This window comes from Artibeus jamaicensis, unplaced genomic scaffold, assembly GCF_021234435.1.
Source record: "Artibeus jamaicensis isolate MK-2021 breed Jamaican fruit bat unplaced genomic scaffold, CSHL_Jam_final scaffold_916, whole genome shotgun sequence".
Classification (NCBI taxonomy): Eukaryota; Metazoa; Chordata; class Mammalia; order Chiroptera; family Phyllostomidae; genus Artibeus; species Artibeus jamaicensis.
In genome coordinates this window covers 56,442,229-56,463,953 of record NW_026522059.1, presented here as the reverse complement: position 1 = coordinate 56,463,953, position 21,725 = coordinate 56,442,229, and the positions used below count along the sequence as shown (strand labels likewise).

Genomic DNA, 21,725 nt, shown 5'->3' with positions numbered 1-21,725 from the left:
TTGGCCAGAATACCCCACATAATTCTTTATAGTTGCAGTACTCTTGTTTTCATATGCCATAATTTGTATAACTTACCTGTTGAAGGACATGTATTGTTGCCAAGTTTTTCTCTTACAAACATTGAATCAGTCAACATCTTCATTAATTTTTTTGAAACATTTACAGAGGCAAAAAACATGTGCCAGGCACCGTTTTGAATGCTAGGAATACAAAAATACATCATAATCTCTGCCTTAGAGTTGTTCATAGTTATATAAATGCTGCAAGACATTAAGTAAATTAATTGGGGACCTAGAGCTTTTCTAGGTAGGAAAGATGATTTAGAGAAGATAGATTTTTATCACATCAGGTGTTGCATACCATTGTTTTCTGAATATTTTCTTATTTGATCCTTAAATTCTTTTATGTATCTTTCTAGATTCTGAGAATTGAAATTGTTGCTTCAAAAGATAGAACTAGAAGTTGTATTCTGGCCTGACACATTGTTTCTTGGACCAGTTTTGATTGACTTTTTTTTTTTTTGCCTAAGGTTTTCTGGTAGAAGGAATGCAGACTGCCAAACCCTGTAGGTATCCACTTGAGGATATGACATTTCATGGAAGAATTATTTTTCTTCTACTCATTGCTGAGTTCACAACAGGCAGATTTCATTGTTGCTTCCTGCACCCTTACACTGAGGGGTTATAGTTTTATGTTGGTCTTCTGTTAGATTCCTCACTTTTTGGTTTTCCCTCCCTGCCCCCCCCCTTTGGTTTGGTAGAAACCCCCAAGGCAAAATTTCAGAGTTCCTGCCTTCACTTTGTTTTTGTTTGCTATAAAATTATTTAGAATGTGTTCTCTGCCACCATGCTGGAAATTAAATTCTTAGTCTTTGAAACACATTCTTTGGCTTTCCCTATAGCACAGGCCTGGTTTTTCTCCTTTTGGGCACCACTATACCCTGAAAGCATGTAGAAGTGATTTATGCATTTGTCTCTCTTTTTAGACTACAGTCTCATAAAAAAACACTAATCATTTAGTCATTTCACTTTGTGTATCTCGATCTGATTCTTGAAGATGTCAATTTAAAGTAAGAATGGATACCTCTATTTACTGAAGGCTTCTATTTCCTAAGGGGGAAAAGTTTCAGTAAGTTACTATTAGGAGTTAAGGCCTATGGAAGCATACTTAGAATTCAGTACGAAAGAAAATCTTTCCTTAATACACATGAATCAGTATTTTAAAATAAAAATTTATTCCTTATCATTCCACTCTGAACAAAGAGAAACAAATGGCTATTATTATAATATTTCTTTTTTAAAGATTTTATTTATTTATCTTTAGAGGGGAAGGGAAGAAGAGAAGGAGAGAAATATCAGTGTCTGGTTGCTTCTCATGTGCCCCTACTGGGAACTGGCCTGCAACCCAGGCATGTGCCCTGATGGGGAATCTAACCGAGATTTTTTGGTTCACAGGCCTGTGCTCAGTCCACTGAGCTATACCAGCCAGGGCTCATTTCTTAATATTGGGAAAATGGTGGTTGTTAGTGTCATGATACTAATATGTACCAAACTTTTTTCTCTGCCATGCTGCCCTGTTTGTTAAACTTTCACTTGTAGTTTGTTGGGTTAGATGAAATTGGAGAAAAACATTGTTGGCTGTTTTATGTATTGTTACATCATATACATAGCTCTGCCTTTTTAAAAAGATTTTATTTATTTATGTTTAGACAGAGGGAAGGGAGGGAGAAAGAGAGGGAAACATCAATGTGTGGTTGCCGTTTGCTCACCCCCAACTGGAGACCTGGCCTGCTACCCAGGCACATGCTCTGAGAATCAAACCTGTGACCCTTTGGTTCGTAGGCCAGCAGCACTCAATCCACTAAGCCACACCAGCCAGGGCCATAGCTCTACATTCTTGATGTTTATTCCTCATTTCTATCTCTCCTTATGCTAAACAAGCATTTCTGTCTTTTAGAATAGTTTCTCAAATTGTCACTTTGAGATAAAACTTCCCAAGATGTGAGGCCTCTCTACCCATTTAACTTATCCATTTCCCATCAAATTTTAATATACCATGTACTTGTTTTGTTATTACTTATTGACTGTCTTTTCCCTCACTAGAATTTAAGCTTTACAAGTCCAGAAATCTTGTCAGTATGTCCTTTTATGTATTACCATTATTACTGTCTAAGAGGGATATATTCTGTTCTAATTTTAATTTATAACCACCAGAGGTTCCATAGTGTACTAGGTAGCACTCTGGACTCTGATTTATAACCACAGGAGAATCATTTAGTTTTCTTGTGCCTTGGTTTTAACACATATTAATGTGGGGTAATACTTAGAGAAATGCATTAGTTTAGAAGCTGAACTTGTTTAGGTATGAATGGCCTTGTTAGGGTGCTTCTTTTAACTTTTTTTTTTTAACCCTCACCCGAGGACATTTTTTCATTGCTTTTAGATAGAGCGGAAGGAAGAGGGAGAGAGACATTGATGCAAGAGAGAAGCACCAGTTGGTTGCCTCCCCTCTGCACCCCGACCAGGGATCAAACTCACAACCTTTAGTTATAGCATGGTGTCTAAACAACTGAGCCCCATGGGCCAGGGCAGGATGCTATTTAAATTTTTAAAAATAAATAGTATTTTATTTGATATGGTATTCTTCAACTTAAACTGTGATGTTCACTATAAAAAAATCATCTTAGTACATTTTTTATTGTCATATTTATCATCTTCAGCTGTCTGAAAAAGCAGCCAAAGAGGCAAAGATCACATCATTGGTATGAAATGGCATGATTTAGCACTGTGCTATGCAAAGTGTCTGCAGACCTATTATTGGGCCATGCTTTTATTTTATGAGAACTTGGAGAAATTGGTTCTTAAGTTTTTAAGTTGGTTTCAATGAGGTGTTATATAAGATGGTTTAAGAGCACATGAAGCAGGAAATGTTAGCCAAAATAATGCCAGCACTGAAGATGAGTTGGGGTTTGTTATACCAAAATAATGTGATATATTCAGCAAAATAGGTAAACCCTGTTGCTGGGTAATGTGGGGTTGGGTCAGAATGTGAGGAGTGAGAAATTGTAAATAGTTGATAGCTCATTTTCATTGTTACTAGCAATTACGGTAGTGTAAGATCTGAGGAAAAGTTTTCATTCTTAACAACTTAAAGAGCCATTTATTCAAGTTCTGTTATTTCTCAACAAAGAAGGGGAGGAGTTTCTAAGCTGTCGTGGTGTTGGATGATGATGAGCTTATATAAAGGTGTCATCTATTGAAAAGATGTAGAAACATTGCTATACTGATAGTAATATTTGACTGTCCAGAAAAAGCAGATACTAGCTTTTAAGCAGCGAATTCTTGAGTTCTAAACAGATGTTCATGCTTGTTTAGTTTAATCCAAGAAAAGACATTTATTCAGAATCATATATATATATATATATATGTATTTTTGTATGTATGTATGTATAATGTTGCATACAATTCTAATAGTACTGATTATTTGGTTTTTAAAGGCATAAATTATGATCTGTGTTTTTTTTGTTGTATACTAACAAATAATGTCCACTAATGGGAGAGTGGACAGTAAAGGCTGTACAAACAAAAATGCCAAATACATAATAATTTTGGGGTATCTAGTATGTGGGAAAATAAGTCTGTATATCTTGGGCTCTGATATGTTACATTCTGCTGTTGAAAGATTAAATTATGTGTAGACGATCATACTTAAAACAAATATGGTCTGTAAATTATAAGCTAAAACTATTAAAAACTTTTTCAAAAGGCTTTTTCATGACAAGTTACTTGTATAGTTCCTCTGGAAAGCTCGTGTGTCTGAATTGACATGTTCTTTAAGTGTTATGGGGAACTATGGTATTTATCATTGAAAAGCAGTAAAAGAAGCACTACTGAAACTCAGCATTTACAACCTAGGCTGAGACCTCATAACTTCAGTTCTGAAGGAGCTGTGAAGTTTTGTAGGTAGGTAGCTGGTCTTCATAACGACTTTACAGTACCAATTTTTATAAATATATTTAGAAACACTTTGACAGTAGGTTGTGAATTAATAATACAGGCAATTGAAAATTTGAATATTAGGCATATATATACTAGAAGATATAAGGTGGTTTATAAAGGAAAAGGTAGGAGTATTTGGAGGAAATTTAATCGAGGATTTTAGACTATCACTAGGAGACTATTATAACAAAAAAGTACAAGTTACTGATATTTTTTTCTAGAAACGACTGCAGAAAGAACTGTTGGCTTTGCAAAATGACCCACCTCCTGGGATGACTTTAAATGAAAAGAGTGTTCAAAATTCAATTACACAGTAAGTATTTAATTTTTAAAGTACTTATTTGTTTCTTCACCAATGTTCTGTATGAATGTATACTTATTTTTTTTAATACAGAATTATTTTCATATTCCATCACATTCTTTTTCCGCTAAGGGGTAAATATAGTTAACAGACCTTAACTTACTCTGTGCATGAAAAAATGAAGGGTGGAAGGGAACACAAGTGTTCCAGTTCAGCTCCTTCCTTGGGAGTGGAGTAGAAGGCTTTTCCCAGGTAGGATACTAAGAAGAATAGAGATTCAGGTCCCTATTCTTAAAAGTGAGTTTGAATTAGTTTGAAATGTTTTCAAGAATATCATTCTAAGATCTCATAGCCCAGTATGGTCAGTTCTTCACCATTCCTTTGATTTAATAATTCTGTTAGATAAGAGTAAATGTTCTGAAATAGGGGAAATTTTTAAATAATTGACCATAGCCTTAAACAAATAAACTTCCAAAAACATAAAATGGAGAGGAGCCAACAAGATAGAAATTTACTATACACCTACTTGTAGGACAAATATAACCATTCAAATACAGTGATAGTCTAGTTCCAGAGAGTAAAAGTGACCTAAATTTATACAGTGGGAGGACATACTCATCCTTTCAGAAGAAACAATTTTGGTTGCCTTTCACATTGACATTTGCGTCGTTAATACAGTAGTCAAGCTTTAAGAACAGGAATACAGAGAATGAATAATGTTGATGTTTGGATAGATATATTGATGTTTGAAAATGTAATAATGCATCTCTAGTTTTGTAACAATTTTTTTAAACATTCCTGGATTCTCAGTTGATTGAGCATTTTTAGACTCACTGCAAAATTGAGCAGAAGGTAGCGAAATTTCCCATTTACCCTCTGCTCCCACACATGCACCCATTATCAACAACCCCCACCAGAGTGGTACATTTGTTAAAATTGATGAATCTACATTGATGCACCGTAATCACTCAAAGTCTATAACTTTACATTGGGATTCACCCTTGGTGTTAAACTTTATGTGGATTTGGACAAATGTATAATGACATGTATGTCATTATGGTATCATACAGAGTATTTCCACTGCCCTAAAAATTATCTGTTTACCACATATTCATCCTTCCCTCTCTCTGGCTCCGCAAACCCCTGGCAACCACTGATCTTTTGATTGTTTCTATAGTTTTCCCTTTCCAAGATGTCATATAGTTGGAATTGCATAATATGTTGCCTTTTCAGATTGACTTCTTTCACTTAGTAATATGTATTTAAGGTTCTTCCATGTGTTTTATGGCTCTCATTTTTCATTTATATCAAAAGTTGGGAATGAAACACATATTTCATGTGTATGTACATTTCTTCTATATAATTAAACAAGGGATTTTTTTTGTTCTATGTAATTAAACAAATGGATTATACTCTGCTTTCATCTTTTTCTTGTCTTCCTTTGTTAAGCTACTTCAGAATATCCTATAACAGCTAGCCTTACAGTTCTCAAGGAAATTGGTATTAATCTATTCCTTTCTCTTTCAACTATACTTTTTTGGGGGGTGGAGGGGAACCACACAACATAGTGATTTATACAGAGTTAAAGGAATGGTTTGCGTTTTCACAAATAATAACTACAAAGTATAACTCCCAAAATGGCATTACCTTTTTTAAAAAATCAGTTTTATTGGGGTAACATTGGTTAATAGCATCATGTGCATTTCATGTATACAACTTTATAATAAAACATCTATATATTCCCCCACCCAAAATCTAGTCTCTTTGTGTCACCAAATATTTGACCCTTTTACCTTCTTCATCCTGCTTCATCCCAATTCCCCTCTGGTAACACCATGCTGTTGTCTGTCTGTGAGTTTGTTTGTTTGTTTCTTTGTTTGTTTGTTTTGTTGCTTTTTGTTTTATACCCCACATATGAGTGGAATAATATGGTTCTTGTCCTTTTCCATCTGACTTATTTCACTTAGCATGATGCTCTCAAGATCTATCCATGTTGTCTCAAATGGCAGTTTTTCATCTTCTTGTGGCTAGTATTCCATTGTACATACACACCACATTTTCTTTATCCAGTCATTCGACGAAGGACACTTAGGTTGTTTCCATGTCTTGGCCACTGTGGATAATGCTGCAGTGAACATAGAGGTACATATATCTTTACAAATAATTTGTTTAGATACCTAAGAAGGGGGGTTGCTGGTCAAGTGGTAACTATGCTCTTTATAAAAATATTTTTTTTATTTATTTTTAGAGAGAGGGGAAGCGAGGGAGAGAAATACAACATGAGAGAGAAACATCAATTGGTTGTCTCTTGTATGTGCCCCAACTGGGGACCAAACTCACAACCCAGGCATCTGGCCTGACTGGGAATCGAACCAGCAACCTTGCGCTTTACAGAAGCACTCCCAATCAACTGAGCCATACTGGTCAGGGTGGTAACTCTATTTTTAATTTTTTGAAGAAGCTCTGTACCGTTTTCCATAGAGGCTGCTCCAATTTACATTCCCACCAGCAGTGTATGACAGTTCCTTTTTCTCCACAACCTGCACTTACTTCTTGTCTTATTGACAATTGGCATTCTAATACGTGTGAGGTAGTGTATCATCATGGTTCTTAATTTGCATTTCCCTAATAGCTAGTGAAGTTGAACATCTTTTCATATGTCTGTTGGCCATCCATATGTCTTCTTGGGAAAAGTGTATGCTCAGGTCCTTTGCCCATTTTTTAATTGGATTGTTTATTCTTTCATTATTGAGTTGTGAGTTCTTTATATATTTTGTATATTAACCCCTTGTCAGAGCTATCATTTGCAAATATCTTTTCCCATTAGTTGGTTGGCATTTTGTTGATGTTTCTTTTGAGAACAGCATTATCCTAGAATAAACCTGTCATTTAGGGATTTTGTCAGGCAGTAATTTTATTTTTAAATAATATTGTAAATGAATCACAAAAGTGTTATTATCTTTGGCCCATTATCCAGTATATAAAAATAGTCTTATAAATATCAGAACTTAAAACAGTTAAATGGGATTGTATGGGATGTAGATATGGATAAGGAAGATGATGAAAGCATATTAAGCTTTTTGGAAGACATTATGGTAGCATGTGTTAAGACCATTAAAAATGTGTATTTTATCCTTTGACCTAATAAACCTTTATGCTATTTTAAGGAAGGAACAGAGAGATAGACTGACTTTAGAACTAACTACAGTTTATGTTTGACCAGTGTGGGGGTTAGGAGTACCAGCACCCATGTAGTCAGAAATTCACATAAAAATTTTGCCTCCCCAAAATCTTAACTATTGATAGCCTGTTGTTGACTGGAAGCCTTATCAATAGTGTAAATAATTAACACACATTTTGTATGTTATATGTATTATATACTATATTCTTACATTAAAGTAAGCTAGAGAAAAAATTATTACGAGAATCATTAGGAAAAGAACATATTATACAGTACTATACATTTTTATTGAAAAATCTTTACGTATAATATGCACATTTCAAACCCATGTTGTTCCAGGGTCAACTCTACTCATTTCAACATTATTTCTAGGGGCAATTTGAAAGCAATGTAAATGTCGATAATAGGGAAATGGTTTCTCGAGGTAGTATAGTGAAACAGCACCCCTGGAGTTTTAGTCTGTAGTCCTCAAGTAAGGCAAAAATTTGGTGTAGTCATAATTGCTCTTGAAAATCCCTTAGGCCATATCGGTATGTATCCCGTCTTAATATACTCAACTAAGCTAGTTTTCCCTTCAGAGAGGAATAGAGTTGGCTGTTTCTTTGATTAGGAGTCATAAATGTGTGGGAAAAAATATACATTTAAAATTAGGATCATAGAGCAATAGCTACTCATAAGTTCAAGAACTGAAAATTCTCCCATTTCATCCTTACTCTGGGGTGTGTGCTTGTGATTAAAATCATAAACATTGATGATTTGAATTGATAAAGAAACTGCTAAATGACTAGTATGAAATGTACCCCCAAAACTTTTAACAGTAATAATTATCTATGGGTGATTTTTGTTTTATTTGTACTTTTTCTAAGTTTTCTGTAGTGAACATGTTCTACTTTTTAATTAGTAAAATGTTATTTAAAATTATACTGCACAATTAAAATTATGCCCTTTTTTACCTGTTTCTCACCCAGCTATTGGAAGGATTACTGAGGTGTTTACTTAGCTATTTAAAAGCTGTACTTAGGTAGATCACATGAAAATTTGTGGTATGTTGTATGTTCAAAAAATTGCCTAATAAACAAAATGAAAAGGCACCAGGAAGTCCTGAGTTTTCCTCAGAATATCTCTCTGCAGGAGTAAAAAGGAATTTTGATGACCAGGAAGGACCTACCTAGTTTGAAAAGAGAATAGGTTTTATATTTTGTTTTTCAATGCAGCTTTTGCATTGTATATAATTTGCTGTGTTCTTGCTTTGATGTCAGGAATATGCTGGGGGTTTTTTCATATGTAATGGTATGTATCTTTCCAACAACACTTAGGAATGAATATCCTTTTTTGGAAATAGCTGCTTTACAAATGAAATATTTAAAATGGGAGAAGTAGAACAGCTTTCTTTTGGCCACACAGGTAGTTAAGGGACAAGTCTATCTAATTTCACTGTAAAATACTGCCTCTCGGGTCTGTGGTCATATGTTTTTTACCACCTATGGTATTCAGCTTGCATTCTGAAAATGAATAGTCAAGCTCTTAAGAAAGAGTCTGTTTGCATTAGCTACCTTTGCTTTCAGAGATTTGGAACATTTATTATTTTATATACTCTTAACATACTATAAGGGGTAAGAACCCCCAAACTGTATTCTCATCTTACTTCCTTTTGTTTCTTGGTATTCAGAATAATACATTTTTAATACCTGAAAAGCATAAGATTAAAGGAAGTTGCCATGTATACAATAATTACTATAACTGGGAGAAATATAAGTATATTCTGTACACTACCCTCTTACTTTACAAAAATGAGGAAGTTGGGAGCAGAGAAATAGAGATTATGATGGCAGAGATGATTGGGTAGCATTTGGAAGCAAAGTGGACCATAGTCATAAGAATGAGTTCCTAATTATATCTCAATTTTATATTCATGGTTTTTATGTATGGAAACAGAATAAGCTTGCATAGATGCCATAGAAATCTATTCAGGGTTTTATTAAACAACTGAAATATAACGGGAGACAAAGGAAATGTCATACAGATGTTTGAATACCTGTCAGAGTAAGTGGACCCATATCAGCTTAGCTTTCTTTTTCCTAGTCTTCCTTAGTATACTGATCACTGCAATTCTCTTTAGTCATTGCTGATACCTACTTCCCCCATTGCTTCTACAGTAATGAATACTAGAATGGCAGTTGATTAGTTTGATGTTATTTATAAAATCTTTTTAGTCATTGTAGAAACAGTCTAAAAAAAATAAGTTAGTATAAATTAAGTACGAAGATCACAGTCTTTTGTGTCAGATCCCTGAGTTGGGGTTTTATTTTGCTTTTTGTTTGTTTGTTTTGTTTTTCATTTTTCATTATTTATTTTGTTTTTTCCAGACCTGGGTTAAAATTTGGCTCTGTCCTTTGCTAGCTGTCCAACCTTGATCTCGTTATTTAACCCCTGCGTGGCAGAGAAGGGAATATGGCCAGGTGTGTGAATGCCTTCTTTTATGATTGTTGGGAGGAAGGAGTGTGCTGCTACACATGAATGGCACCTATCCCAGTGCCTGGCACAGAGGAAGTTTCTGGTGTTCCCTTTTGTCCTTCTCACCCCAATTTCTTTTATCTGAAGTTTTTAATTTGTTGTTGTTGTTGTTTCTATTCTAGGTGGATTGTAGACATGGAAGGTGCCCCAGGTACCTTATATGAAGGGGAAAAATTTCAACTTCTATTTAAGTTTAGTAGTCGATATCCTTTTGACTCTCCTCAGGTAATTGCCTTGCTTTTTTAAATTTCATTGTATTTTTAGATTATAGCAAAATGCTCAATTAGTGATTTTCGACTAAGAAAAACTTTGCAAAATAAATTCATTATAATTATGTAAACAAATTTATTTATCTTATTGTAATATAATCAAGATCTTATGAACATTTTATCAGTACATTATTGAGATGAAGGCTTTGCCGCTTTTGTATTTCTAAGAACTTAAGACTTTCTTATCCATAGACGTTAGTAAAAAGGGGGATGGAAATCTAACTCAAGCTCATGGGTTGTAGAAGAATTTAGCATTCTGGAATAACTAGGCACTTGTTCCTAAATAAGATTGAGAGCTGTTTAATTGTGGTAAATGATCAGTCGTTGGAGGTTAGAGAATGGGAAGCTCCAGGTTGACTTCTGAATTTCTGGCTTGGTAAAGGTAAATGAGTTACTTGTTAGTGGCAAAATGACAAGAGTTAATGCCAACTCTTGTCTAGTGTTGCTAGGTAATGAGGTTTTCTGGATGATGAAATTTCCCAAATACTTGAAATTAAACTTGTTGCATGCTAAAATAAGCTATTTTTAAGGAAAATCATATCTCATCACCACTTTAAATAGAATATACCATAGACTAGTAGAATTAGACATAATCAAAAACAAAAGTAAATGTCTTCTTTCTCTCCAGAAGATGATCTTCATATTCTGGTGTTGCCTTTTGGCTTATTAGCATCATTTTTGACTGTTAATGTTTAAAGACAACAGAGTCTCAGTTATATGAAGGAAAAATACAACTAACCAACTTGGAAGGTTTTGACTAGGGAGATATTGGAGGCTTACTGTGGGAGCTCATACATGTTTCACCAGAGGAAAATACTATTTTTTCTCAACATAAAAGTAAGCCAAAAGGTTTTCTGATCTTTAGTATTTATATCTAAATCAAGTCTCCAAATTAAGCATCTTTTGTATTTCATCTTTAATAATTCTGTAAGTATGGGCATTTGTGATCACGCCCACCCTTCTGATTTTTGAGTTCTCCAAGTTCTTTATTTAGGTCTCCCTCACTCTTCTCACTCATCTTTCTCTTCTCTAACTTCTTCAACTGTCTTAAGTAGCTGACTCCCAGATCTAGAGTTCTGTGTACAACCTGTTCTTTCTGAGGTTTAATTTCACACCCTTCTTGAACAACTTCATTTGAATAACTCCAGATGTCTCAAATTTAATACATCTTTTTCAATTACAAGATAAAGGGAAATTTGTTTTCTTGTTTTACTGTCCACCTCTCTGCTGGTGTTAAAAATTGTCCCTTTTTCTCACTCTTGAATGCAGTCTTTCGGATTTTTTTGCAGTCATTTCTTATCTTACTGTCAGTGCCCTAGTCCAAGTCTTTATCTTTCATTTGGACTATTACAGAATAGCTTAGTTCTCTTTACTCCTAGCCATCCTTTTACAGTGTCATCTGATTTCTTGGAAATTGCAAATTACCTCATTGGTTTTCACATGTACACACAGAACCACCATCCCACACCTTCCTCACTAAAACCTCTAATGGTTCATTATTTCCTGTCAGGTCTAAAAGCTCTTTAACTTAGCATTTAGGTCCCTTCATGGTCAAGTCAAAATTTAATCATTTCAGTCACATATTACTTCCATGCGTTCTACTATACAGTAATGTTTATATCATACATTATAATGGAACATCCACCTTGATTTTTATCTTGTAACAACTCTTAATGAAGAGGTTAGGAGGAGATGGGTTCACCCTCATTTTGTAAGTGAAGAAATTGAAACTTATAGAAGTGAAGTGTTTTGTCTGTGGTTTAAAAGCTAGCTAGTAGAATAGTCATGACTCAGACCCATGCTACTTCTCTCTTATACTGCCAGTTAGGAGTGAATGCCAGCATGGGGAAAATGCCTCTTTATCCATTCATTACTGTTACCTCTGGAAGACAAAGATCATATGTAGAATGATGCCTTTGAAAGCTCTGGGGCACTTGTTCCCAATCTTTTGGACTATGAGAATTCTTTTTTTAACATCAGTTAATTCTATAGTCTCTCCCATGTCATAGAAGGACACTTTAATATTCATGGTTAAGAACATGACAGAGCTACTCTGAGTCCAGTAATATTTTAAAATTATTTTTAATCACACCATCTGTGTGGTTATATTGTAATTAATAACGGGTTTAACGAAATGCTTGATATGCATGTAGATTTAAAGATTTTTGCAATAACAAACTTTCCAGAGGTCCATTGCTCTGGGGCAATGATCGGAACCACTGTGGAGCAGTATTTGATGAGACTTGGCAGCCCTGGCACTGGTTAGATAGTCTTTCATTCTCCTGTGCAGTGCTAAATTTACCACTGTTTACAAAAGAAGAATTTGGAAAAATGTGCCTAGAATAGATTCATCTCATTATAAAATTATTACTTTTGTATCTGTGAGATTTGTAAGACCATATATAAACTTTATAGTTTGCTGTGTTATTTCCCCTACTAGTTATAATTAATTAATCACATTGTTTCACTTCATTGTGAAAAAGCTACCTATCTAAAATATGGTGTTTTGCTCAGCCATTTACTCTAAAAGAAGCAATAACAACAAGGAAAACCTTTTTCAGTCAATACAGGAACCAAGATGAGACACCTTTTCATTACTGGTTTCTACTAATGTGCACTGATGATCATCCATCATTTTAGAGGAGAAAGGAAGGAGAGAGGGAGAGAAATAACAATGTATGGTTGCCTGGCTGCCTCTCATGCGTCCCCTGCGGGGAACTGGCTTGCAACCCAGGCATGTGCCCTTACTGGGAATCGAACCTCGATCCTTTAGTTTGCAGGCCCACGCTCAATCCACTGAGCCACACCAGCCAGGGCAGAAAATAAAATTTTTATAAACTCACATGCTGCTTTTCTGTGTTAGGAATCAGGTAAATGGTTGGCTAATTTAACATGTATTGAGCATGAATTGTGTGCCAGTAATCTGTACTTTAGAGATTGGAGAGAGTACAGAAATTAAAAAGCATTGGTTCTTCCACCCTGGCTGGGTAGCTTAGTTGGTTAGAGTGTTGTCCTTGTACATCGAGGTTGCAGGTTTGAGCCCCAGTCAGGACACCTACAAGAATCAACCAGTGAATGTATAAATAATTGGAACAACAAATCGATCTCTCTCTTTCTCTCTCAAAAATAAAAATAAAAGCATTGGTTCTGCCTTGTAATCTGTGTAGTATTTGGATAGGTAGACATTTATTCATTCATTTTAAAGTATTTATTGAGCACATAGCATAGAATAGACCTTGTACCTAGGTATTGGTGATTCATTGGTGAACAAAACTGGGAAAAAAAAAAAAGCCTGCTTTTGTGTACTTTGCATTCTTGTAGAAAGAAACAGACAATAAACAGTAAGTAAAATACAGTATGAAAAACGGAAAAAAGGGTGACATTGGAGAGAGATCTGAAAGTAGTGAGTGAGCCCTGTGAAAGATGAGAGAGGAAGACCAAGTAACTACAAAATCCAGAGGCCCTGAATCTGGTGCTCCTGGAGTGGTCCCCAGAGTGGTCCATAAACTAGAGGGGATGGGTATAGGTCAGAGGTAATTTGGCCTGGAGGATTCATCACAGGTTGTATAGGGCATTTATAGCCCATTGGTAATAATTTTGAATTTTACTCTGAATGACATGGAAAACATTTGAAGATTTTCAGCAGAGAAATGATATCCTACTTGAAATTAAAAGGTAAAAAGCTGGCTGTTGTGTGGCAGATTGACTGCTGGGGGCAGATTGACTGACAGGGAAACCAGATAAACTATTGAAGAAGTCCGAAGTCCAGGAAGGATAGCAGTGGAGGTCATGGAAGGCACCATATTTTATATCTGTTTTAAACATTGAGTGAACAGGATTTGCTGATGTCAGAAGTGGGACAAAGCATGAGAGAACATGGTTGTTACTGAGATTTGTGAGCATATATTATAGTTTTGTGTGTAGATCATGGAGGACTACAACAGGGGATGAAAGGGAGAGCATATCTGGGGACCTATCAAAACAGTAATGTGAAGGAGTTGGAAATTCATCTCAAAGGAATTAGGTGGTACAGTCAGTCTACATCAAAACTATATAGTCTTCAAGCCTAGTATTTCTTTTCCTTTTTACCTCTTTGTTCACATCATAGCTTTTGCTTCCTGCAAAAATCCACTATCTTAGACCCTCTTCCTCTGTCAGAGCATCCAACCTGGAAACAAACATCTGAAACACCTCTACATTGTCTTGTAACTATTCCAATTATACTTGTTGTTAAGCTTTCAAATAATTTTGTTGAAGAAATTTTAGGCATTTTAGAAATAGGAAGGGAAATATGTTTTTAGGAGGAAGAGGATACTGCGTATTTAATTTTGAAATCATATTAATGCTAAGAGCAGAGCTGAAAATACACTTGCTGTGATTAAGTTTTACAAACTTTTAAAAAAGAGTAATCATTTGCCCCTCACCCATATTTCCCCTCCTGTGCATTCCCCCTTAACATAGATCTTTTTTTGTTTCGTTGCTCAAAAACTCCCTCACTCAGAGATCCAGAACTTATTTTTATAGTGTCTATATCCTTTCATTTGTGGTCTAATTCACCCTGCTCTTTCATATTATGGTGGTTAAGCATTTCAAAGTCTTAATAACAACTTCTATTGCCTTAAGTTGCCTAGTATCTAGGACATGTGAAAGTGGATGGTGCATCCTGTTCATTAAAACCTTGGAGGTAAAGTGGAGGGAAGATATAGGAGAAGACTGTTAGGCTAGAACAACACAGGGCATAACAGAGAGAATGAGAACCCAAGTTTAGTTTCATTATATCCAGAAGTTTTGTCTTTGCAGTACATATATAGCTCTGTGGTCATGGCAGTTATGAAAGACTGGGAAAACTATTAATATTGATGCTGCTAATTCATACTAGATGACCAAAAGGAAAGAATTGAATTAATTGAAAACTATTAAAATTCTAATCCTTAGTCACTTTTGTCAAAGATATGCCATTTATATTAGACTTGCCTTTTATCACATACTATTCATAATTAGATACTTGATTTAGTTTGTACAGTAAACTCTTTACTCATATGTTCAGCTTTATAGTTACACATTAAGTATTGTCATCTTATAATTTTCATCAGGGAAAAAAATCATATTGTCCCTGGAGAATTCTTGGTACTTATGTTATCAGTTGGCTTTTATAATTATAGCCTGTTTTGTACTATTCATTCTGTATATGCTGTGTTTTAAAGTAGCCTGACAAGAAATTAGGTATCTGACTTTATAGTTACTTCTAGAGCACTAGTTTGAACAGAGTAGTACTCCTTCCTTGTCATCAATATTGGGAAGTTGAACTTGATTTTTAGAAATCTTACATATGAGTACCATTAATTTCATGTTAGGGAGGAGTTATCTAAACTCCTTTTATTTTGTCGCTATTGGTGGCTTTCAGTTTAGATTGTAGTAGTTTTATGGCAGTATATGCAGTACCTAAAAGTTACCCAGAGATTAGCTTGCTTAAAATTTCAAGTTGTGCCCTGACTATTGTAGCTCAGTGGATTGAGTGCCAGCCTGCAAACCAAAGGGTTGCCAGTTCCATTCCAAGTTAGGGCGCACGCTTGGTTTGTGGGCTGGGTCCCCAATTAGGGGCATTGGAGAGGCAACCACACATCAGCACTTCTCTCCTTCTCTTTGTCCCTTCCTCTCCTCTCTCTCAAAATGAATAAATCTTTAAAAAAAAAAAAAGAAAAAATTTCAGGTTGTGTGTGGAATGTGCATACTTAACAAAATTATATGGATCCTGAGCATAGTTCTGTCTTAGGTATCACCTGCTCTTGAAAATGAGCCAGGCTGATAGGGAGGTGTTTGGAAGTTTAGATACATCTGAGGACTATTTCTAAAGCAGATTCAGAACTTCAGGTGTTGTTCACATGCATTAGAGCTGAGACCCTTTTTTTAAATTGTAACTTTTATTTCCATCAAATAGCTTGCTCTTAAACATCTGTGATTCCAGTTTAGTCGTTTGGTTTAGTGTACAGTCTCCAGCTGCTGTTTAATCTATATGTATCCGAATAAATTATTTTAAAAATAAATAAATTGTTCTTATGTATTCCTTTTGGTTTCCAATTCATTGTATTCAGTTGTCTTGTCAGATTTGTTTTAGATAGTTTTGTCAGGTACTTGGGACTCCGAATAAAAAGTTTTTGAACTCTGAAAATAACTTCATCTCTTAAGTTTTCAGAACCTAGATGACTACATTAAAATAACTGAAAATGTTCGTTTCTTCCTTTGGCTTGTTCTTCAGGTTAAGTAAATAAGGATGATTAAGAGAGTGATCTTGAAGAAATTCAGCCTTGATTACTCTCCTCATCACATGCAGAGGCCAGAATAGGAAAGTTTACATTAAAACAGTCTGTGGAAACTACTTACCAGCCTTTTACATGAATAAACTGTTGAAAAGTTGTGTGTGTGTGTGTGTTTTTGTTTTTTTTTTTAATATCGGGAATTCATCGTCATTAACATGTAAACTCAGTCTTTCCATGTTTAGACAAACTTCTAAAATTCTGTATCTGGCAGGTTAGACCCAAAGAGTTACCTATACTATGTACAACTAATTCATTCCCCCTTTTTTATGGTTGCTAAAAGTTTCAGACTGGCTGCATATGCCCTGCATGTAGCATGTTAAAAAGCCCCCCTGCCTTTTTTTTTTTCTTTAAATAGGGTTATTGAAATCTGATTTTTTATTTCAGTCCCCTCAGATTTCAAAGCTGTTCTGTTGACTTCTGACTCTGCTTGTAGACTGTGTGCTGCTTGTGCTGTAGGTGTCTACTGCTACTTGTCCCTTTTCTTTCTCTTCTGATATCCTTTTGGTTTGTACATTCTTCTTGGCTCCCAGGCCAAGTGATTTAGTTTGATCATCATATTTCTCTAGGAATACTGCTTTCCTTCTGCTCTGTGAATTAGCTGGTCAAAGCATGCCAGGGTAACCATTGTATTTGGCCATCTGTGTATTTTCCTTGATGGTTGATAGTGCATTGATTCTTTTTTACCAAAGAAGGTAATTTGGCAGTTCTTCATTTTTTGTTACTTAAAGAGCACTATTTATTTGACTTCTTAAAAAAGAGATGTTTCTGAAAAAGAAATATTCTTTAAAAAATAATTGTGGTAGAGGGAATAAACTCTTGGGCATTGCTGTGTTCTTAATAAATATATCCTACTGGTCAAATGACATTTTCTGGCAAAATGAATACCCCAAAGCAGAAGCATATTTTGTGAAGTTTGTTAACATCCACTGTAAACATCTATGACACATTGTAGAAATGTTAAATGCATTTGGTAATAGACTATAGTTTATATTTATAAAAATAGATTTTAACTTAACTGTGGATAAACTCAAAGTGTGGAACTGTAAGAACATTTAAGCAGTCATTTCCTTTTGCAGAGCAGCACTTCTTTTAGCAAAAAGTGGTGAAAAAGGCTCTCCTGGGACTTGGGTAGAGGGTCGTCCTGATGAGCTAAGGTTGCAGATTTGATCTTACACATATAAGAATCAACCAGTGAATGCATAAATAAGTAGAGCAACACGTTAATGTTTAATATTCATTGTTCTCCCTCTCCCCCTCCCCTTCCCCTTCCTTCACACCCTCTTCCTCTTTCTCTAAAATCAGTTTTTTTAAGTATTGTTTAAAAAGTGATGAAAAAGGCATTAGCCTTTTTGTTAGATAGATATTGTTGAGATAAATGACATGCTTCTAATACAGCTGTGCGCCAAAGTCTTTAAAGGGGTTTTCTGCAATAGGGCAAGTCAAGGAAAATAATTGACTGTCTTATTTTGAGACTTTACGTTTGTTTTTTAGCTTTATTTTAGTTCTCTTTAGTGTGAATAGAGGGTGGATGGCTAGAATTTAATGGAAAAAAATAATGTATAGGAAGTCGTTCCTTTGAGAAAAAAATCCTTTTTGCTGTCTTACATTAGCTTTGGTGAAGAAAGTGAGTGCCATATGTTAGTGTATTTGAAATATTAGAGAACTCCTACTTGTATGAAAGAGTGGTTTGTTAAAATGTAGATACTAATGTACTAAAATGTAAAGAGTGGTTTGTAAAATTGTAATAAAATTAGCTATGTAGGTAGCTATTTAAAAATAAAAGCAAAAGCCTAGGTTATGGTCATTTTTCATAACATGTCCCATATTAAATCTATGGCATACTTTACTCTGGCCACAGTTAACTTCACTTGGCTCTCTTCTCTTACTAAGAGAGGGAAAGGTATGTCTTGAGTGATATATATTTCATCAATTTCTATTTTAACTGAAGGTAAAGTTTATTTTTCTAAGATTCTGTTATATTCAAGTGTGAGGCATTTTGCAGGATTGAGAAAGATACTGTAAGTCGTGTTGGGGAACCACTGATTTGTATTTGATGAGTTTTATAAAAAATCCCACTATAACTACTGATTCAGAATCTGAAAGTGGGGTCCTTGAATTTGTATTTTTAGCCAGATCTTCAGGTAATTTTTTTAGGACAAGGTCAGGAATTAGGAATTAATACTAAACAACAATAAAAATAATACTTTATACCGCAATATAAAGTTCGGTTAAAGATCAGTAAATTAATTTTTATATCAAAATAAATAATTTTTATGAAATAAATATTCTTAAATAAGACTTATACTTTCTATGACCTACTTTGGGCTACGCTTACAGATTCCTTATAATATGTGAATTCACTCTCCTACCTATTCAGATATGTAGGTACATACACATAAGAAACACTACTACTAGGATATTTGTTGAATTATTAGGGCAAAGGATGGAAATAATAGATTTATTATCTTTTAAAACAGTGCTGAAGCAAGATGAAGAAAGGAAAAACTGTTAGAAGAATTTAGTAAAAGGAAGGGCAGAGATAATAGCAAGAAATTGAGATTCATTCAACTGGGCACATAGTTATTTACTGATTAATAATTAGTAATTTGTGCCCATCACAATGGATGTGTGAGTGTAGAGGAGGTGGGATACGTAGCAATCATGTCCTTTTGCATGTAGCACCTGGAGTGATAACGTGGTTACAGGTGGAAGGGGTGTTCCTACCAGCTGTAACTCACATCTCAAAATGGAGTACTTTCTGTTTAGAATTTTATTGTATTTGATTTCTATAGAGAGCAATGAGTAGAATTTGAAAAACCATTTTAGTAAGTGGAGAGTTGTTTTTTATTAGTCTGAAAATGCTTGGTAATTTGGAAATTTTTTTAAAGGATGTGTGAAAAATAGCTGAAATATAAAACAGATGATTTGGATTTTTTTCCTACAACACGCACATCCGTACGGTGAAAGCTATACTTAATAAGTTGATGAGAATAAACAAGCAGTTGTTTTTCTTGTTCGTGGCACTGATTATGTTTGTTTTGTATTTGGTTTTAAAAATACTAAGTTATATGGAGAATATTTTATTTTTTTGTTAATACAGAATATTTGAGTGTTAATGGAATTTTATTCTTTCTTAGGTCATGTTTACTGGTGAAAATATTCCCGTTCATCCTCATGTTTATAGCAATGGTCATATCTGTTTATCCATTCTAACAGAAGACTGGTCCCCAGCGCTCTCTGTCCAGTCAGTTTGTCTTAGCATTATTAGCATGCTTTCCAGCTGCAAAGAAAAGGTAGGACTTTTCAGATTTATTCTAGGTAATATCTCTTCTTTCAGTTTAGGTAGACAAACTATTTTAATGTACATTTTATTTAAAGGAAGAACACAGTGCTTTTTCTCAATCTATTTAATAATAGATTAAGAAATTATTTTGACAAGTTTTCATTCCAAATAGAAGTCATTATTTTATATTTCTTAAACAGGAAATTTCTGCAGATGTTCTTAATTAATCTGAATTTTATTTCTGTAAACATGCACAGGATAAAAGTGTCTTAAGAAATTCTCGTTTCTAGATTTCACAGTGGAAAGTCCCAGAAACCAAGAGTCATGGGTTTCTTCCTTTTCCCCTCCCCTTTCCTGTCTGCTGAGTCTCGCCCTGTCACTGTCTTCCCGGGCATTTCCCGGGAACCTGAGCTTTGCTATCATAATGGTTAGGTTGAAGAAGGAAGACTAGATTACTAGTACAATTTTTAGGGCATTTCCTTATTCTCCCTTCTAAATCCACAGATTCTTTGTCTGATGAAGAGGAAAAAAAAGACCAAGAAGAAAAATCACATGAGTTAAATTTAGGATATCCTTTTAAAAGTACCTATATCCTCTGCATTCCTGACCCTCTTGTCATTCCTGCTTCAGGGTTTAGTGTAACACAATGCTCATGTAGTTCTTTCTACATTTTTTAAAGCCTCACTTTTCCATAAGGATTTCCTTCTGAATTCTTTTTAAAAGAAGAAACTAACTGACCTTTGAGATTAGAGAGCTGAGAAGTTACTTATTTTAGAAGGGTTTTTTTCCTCTGTATTCCCCAGATTGAACTGTCCTTTTTATTAAATTAGTATTTAGAGAACTTCTAATATAGTACCTTATTTTTAAATGGTAGGTTATCTAGACTCAAATACTTTAAATCACTGTTTGCAAAGTAAGTCTCTTAGAATATTAGTTCGTGAAAGGTTTCTTGGTGTTAGTTTTAAAAATGGGGGAGAGTGGTTTTTGTTTAATTAGTCATGGGAAATAATGGGTTAAATTATATATTTTCAAAGTATAACGTTAAGAGCCCTTAATATGCAGTATTACATACCATATAAGAAAGGAAAGTAACGCTGACAGTTAAACTTGTGACACACCATTAGTTAAAAGACATGTGTCTCCTGGGGAGAGTAGGGGCAGACTGGGTGGAGAAGGGGCAAAGGGAACAATTGGGACAACTGTAATGGCATAAACAATAAAATATTTTTTAAAAATAAAAATGAAAAAGGTGTATATCTCCATTCAGGAACATTAAAATGTTCAGGAAAAAATGTACATCTTAGAAGGGATGAAATGTGGTAATATCCAATGTAAGTCTCACATTTTAACTTCCCTTTCCTCTTTGCTGTTGGCTTTTCTAAGCTGCATTTTAAGACTACACTTGAGTTTTTGTTAACTCCAAGTAATTTGGAAACAAGTCTTATTTATTGCTTCCATATTTTCTCCTCCCCCCCCCTTAACCCCCTGCCCCTCTGCACACATTCCAGTTTTAAACTTTCAAGTGTAGAGCAAAGCAGTTTGCAGTGACACGGGCTTCTATGTCCCTGCTAATGTTAAATGTCTATAGAAAGGTGAGGCAGTAACAGAATTGAATAGGAAAAGTTAAGAGATGAATAACAGTGAAGTCTGCACATAGCTCTTGCATTGCCCTGATGGTTTTTAACCTTTGTTTACATTTAAATATAATGATTTACTTTTAAAAACTAGAAAATCACTGTCTTTTTTACCTCCTTCATTCTTTTCTATGCTTTACTATTTCCCTTACATTCTAGTTATTTGCTATTTCTTGCATACTTAGTATGACTAATTTAAATTATTGATAATTTGTATTGTATAATAT

The 21,725-nt window shown here is 34.7% G+C and overlaps 1 protein-coding gene across 6 annotated transcripts in view; it reads left to right on the top strand.

Moving 5' to 3' along the window:
- The window catches only part of UBE2W (ubiquitin conjugating enzyme E2 W), a 57,193-nt gene that overhangs the window by 21,738 nt on the left and 13,730 nt on the right, over positions 1-21,725 (top strand). For 4 of the 6 annotated variants that reach the window (XM_037150958.2, XM_037150957.2, XM_037150956.2 and 1 more), the window contains exons 2-4: positions 4,221-4,312; positions 10,118-10,220; positions 19,719-19,874. In XM_037150958.2, the coding sequence (XP_037006853.1) occupies positions 4,221-4,312; positions 10,118-10,220; positions 19,719-19,874 (351 nt within the window). Of the gene's footprint in view, positions 1-4,220; positions 4,313-9,853; positions 9,941-10,117; positions 10,221-19,718; positions 19,875-21,725 lie in introns of those variants that run through there. The other 2 variants (XM_037150953.2, XM_053660897.1) reach the window with 2 other exon arrangements.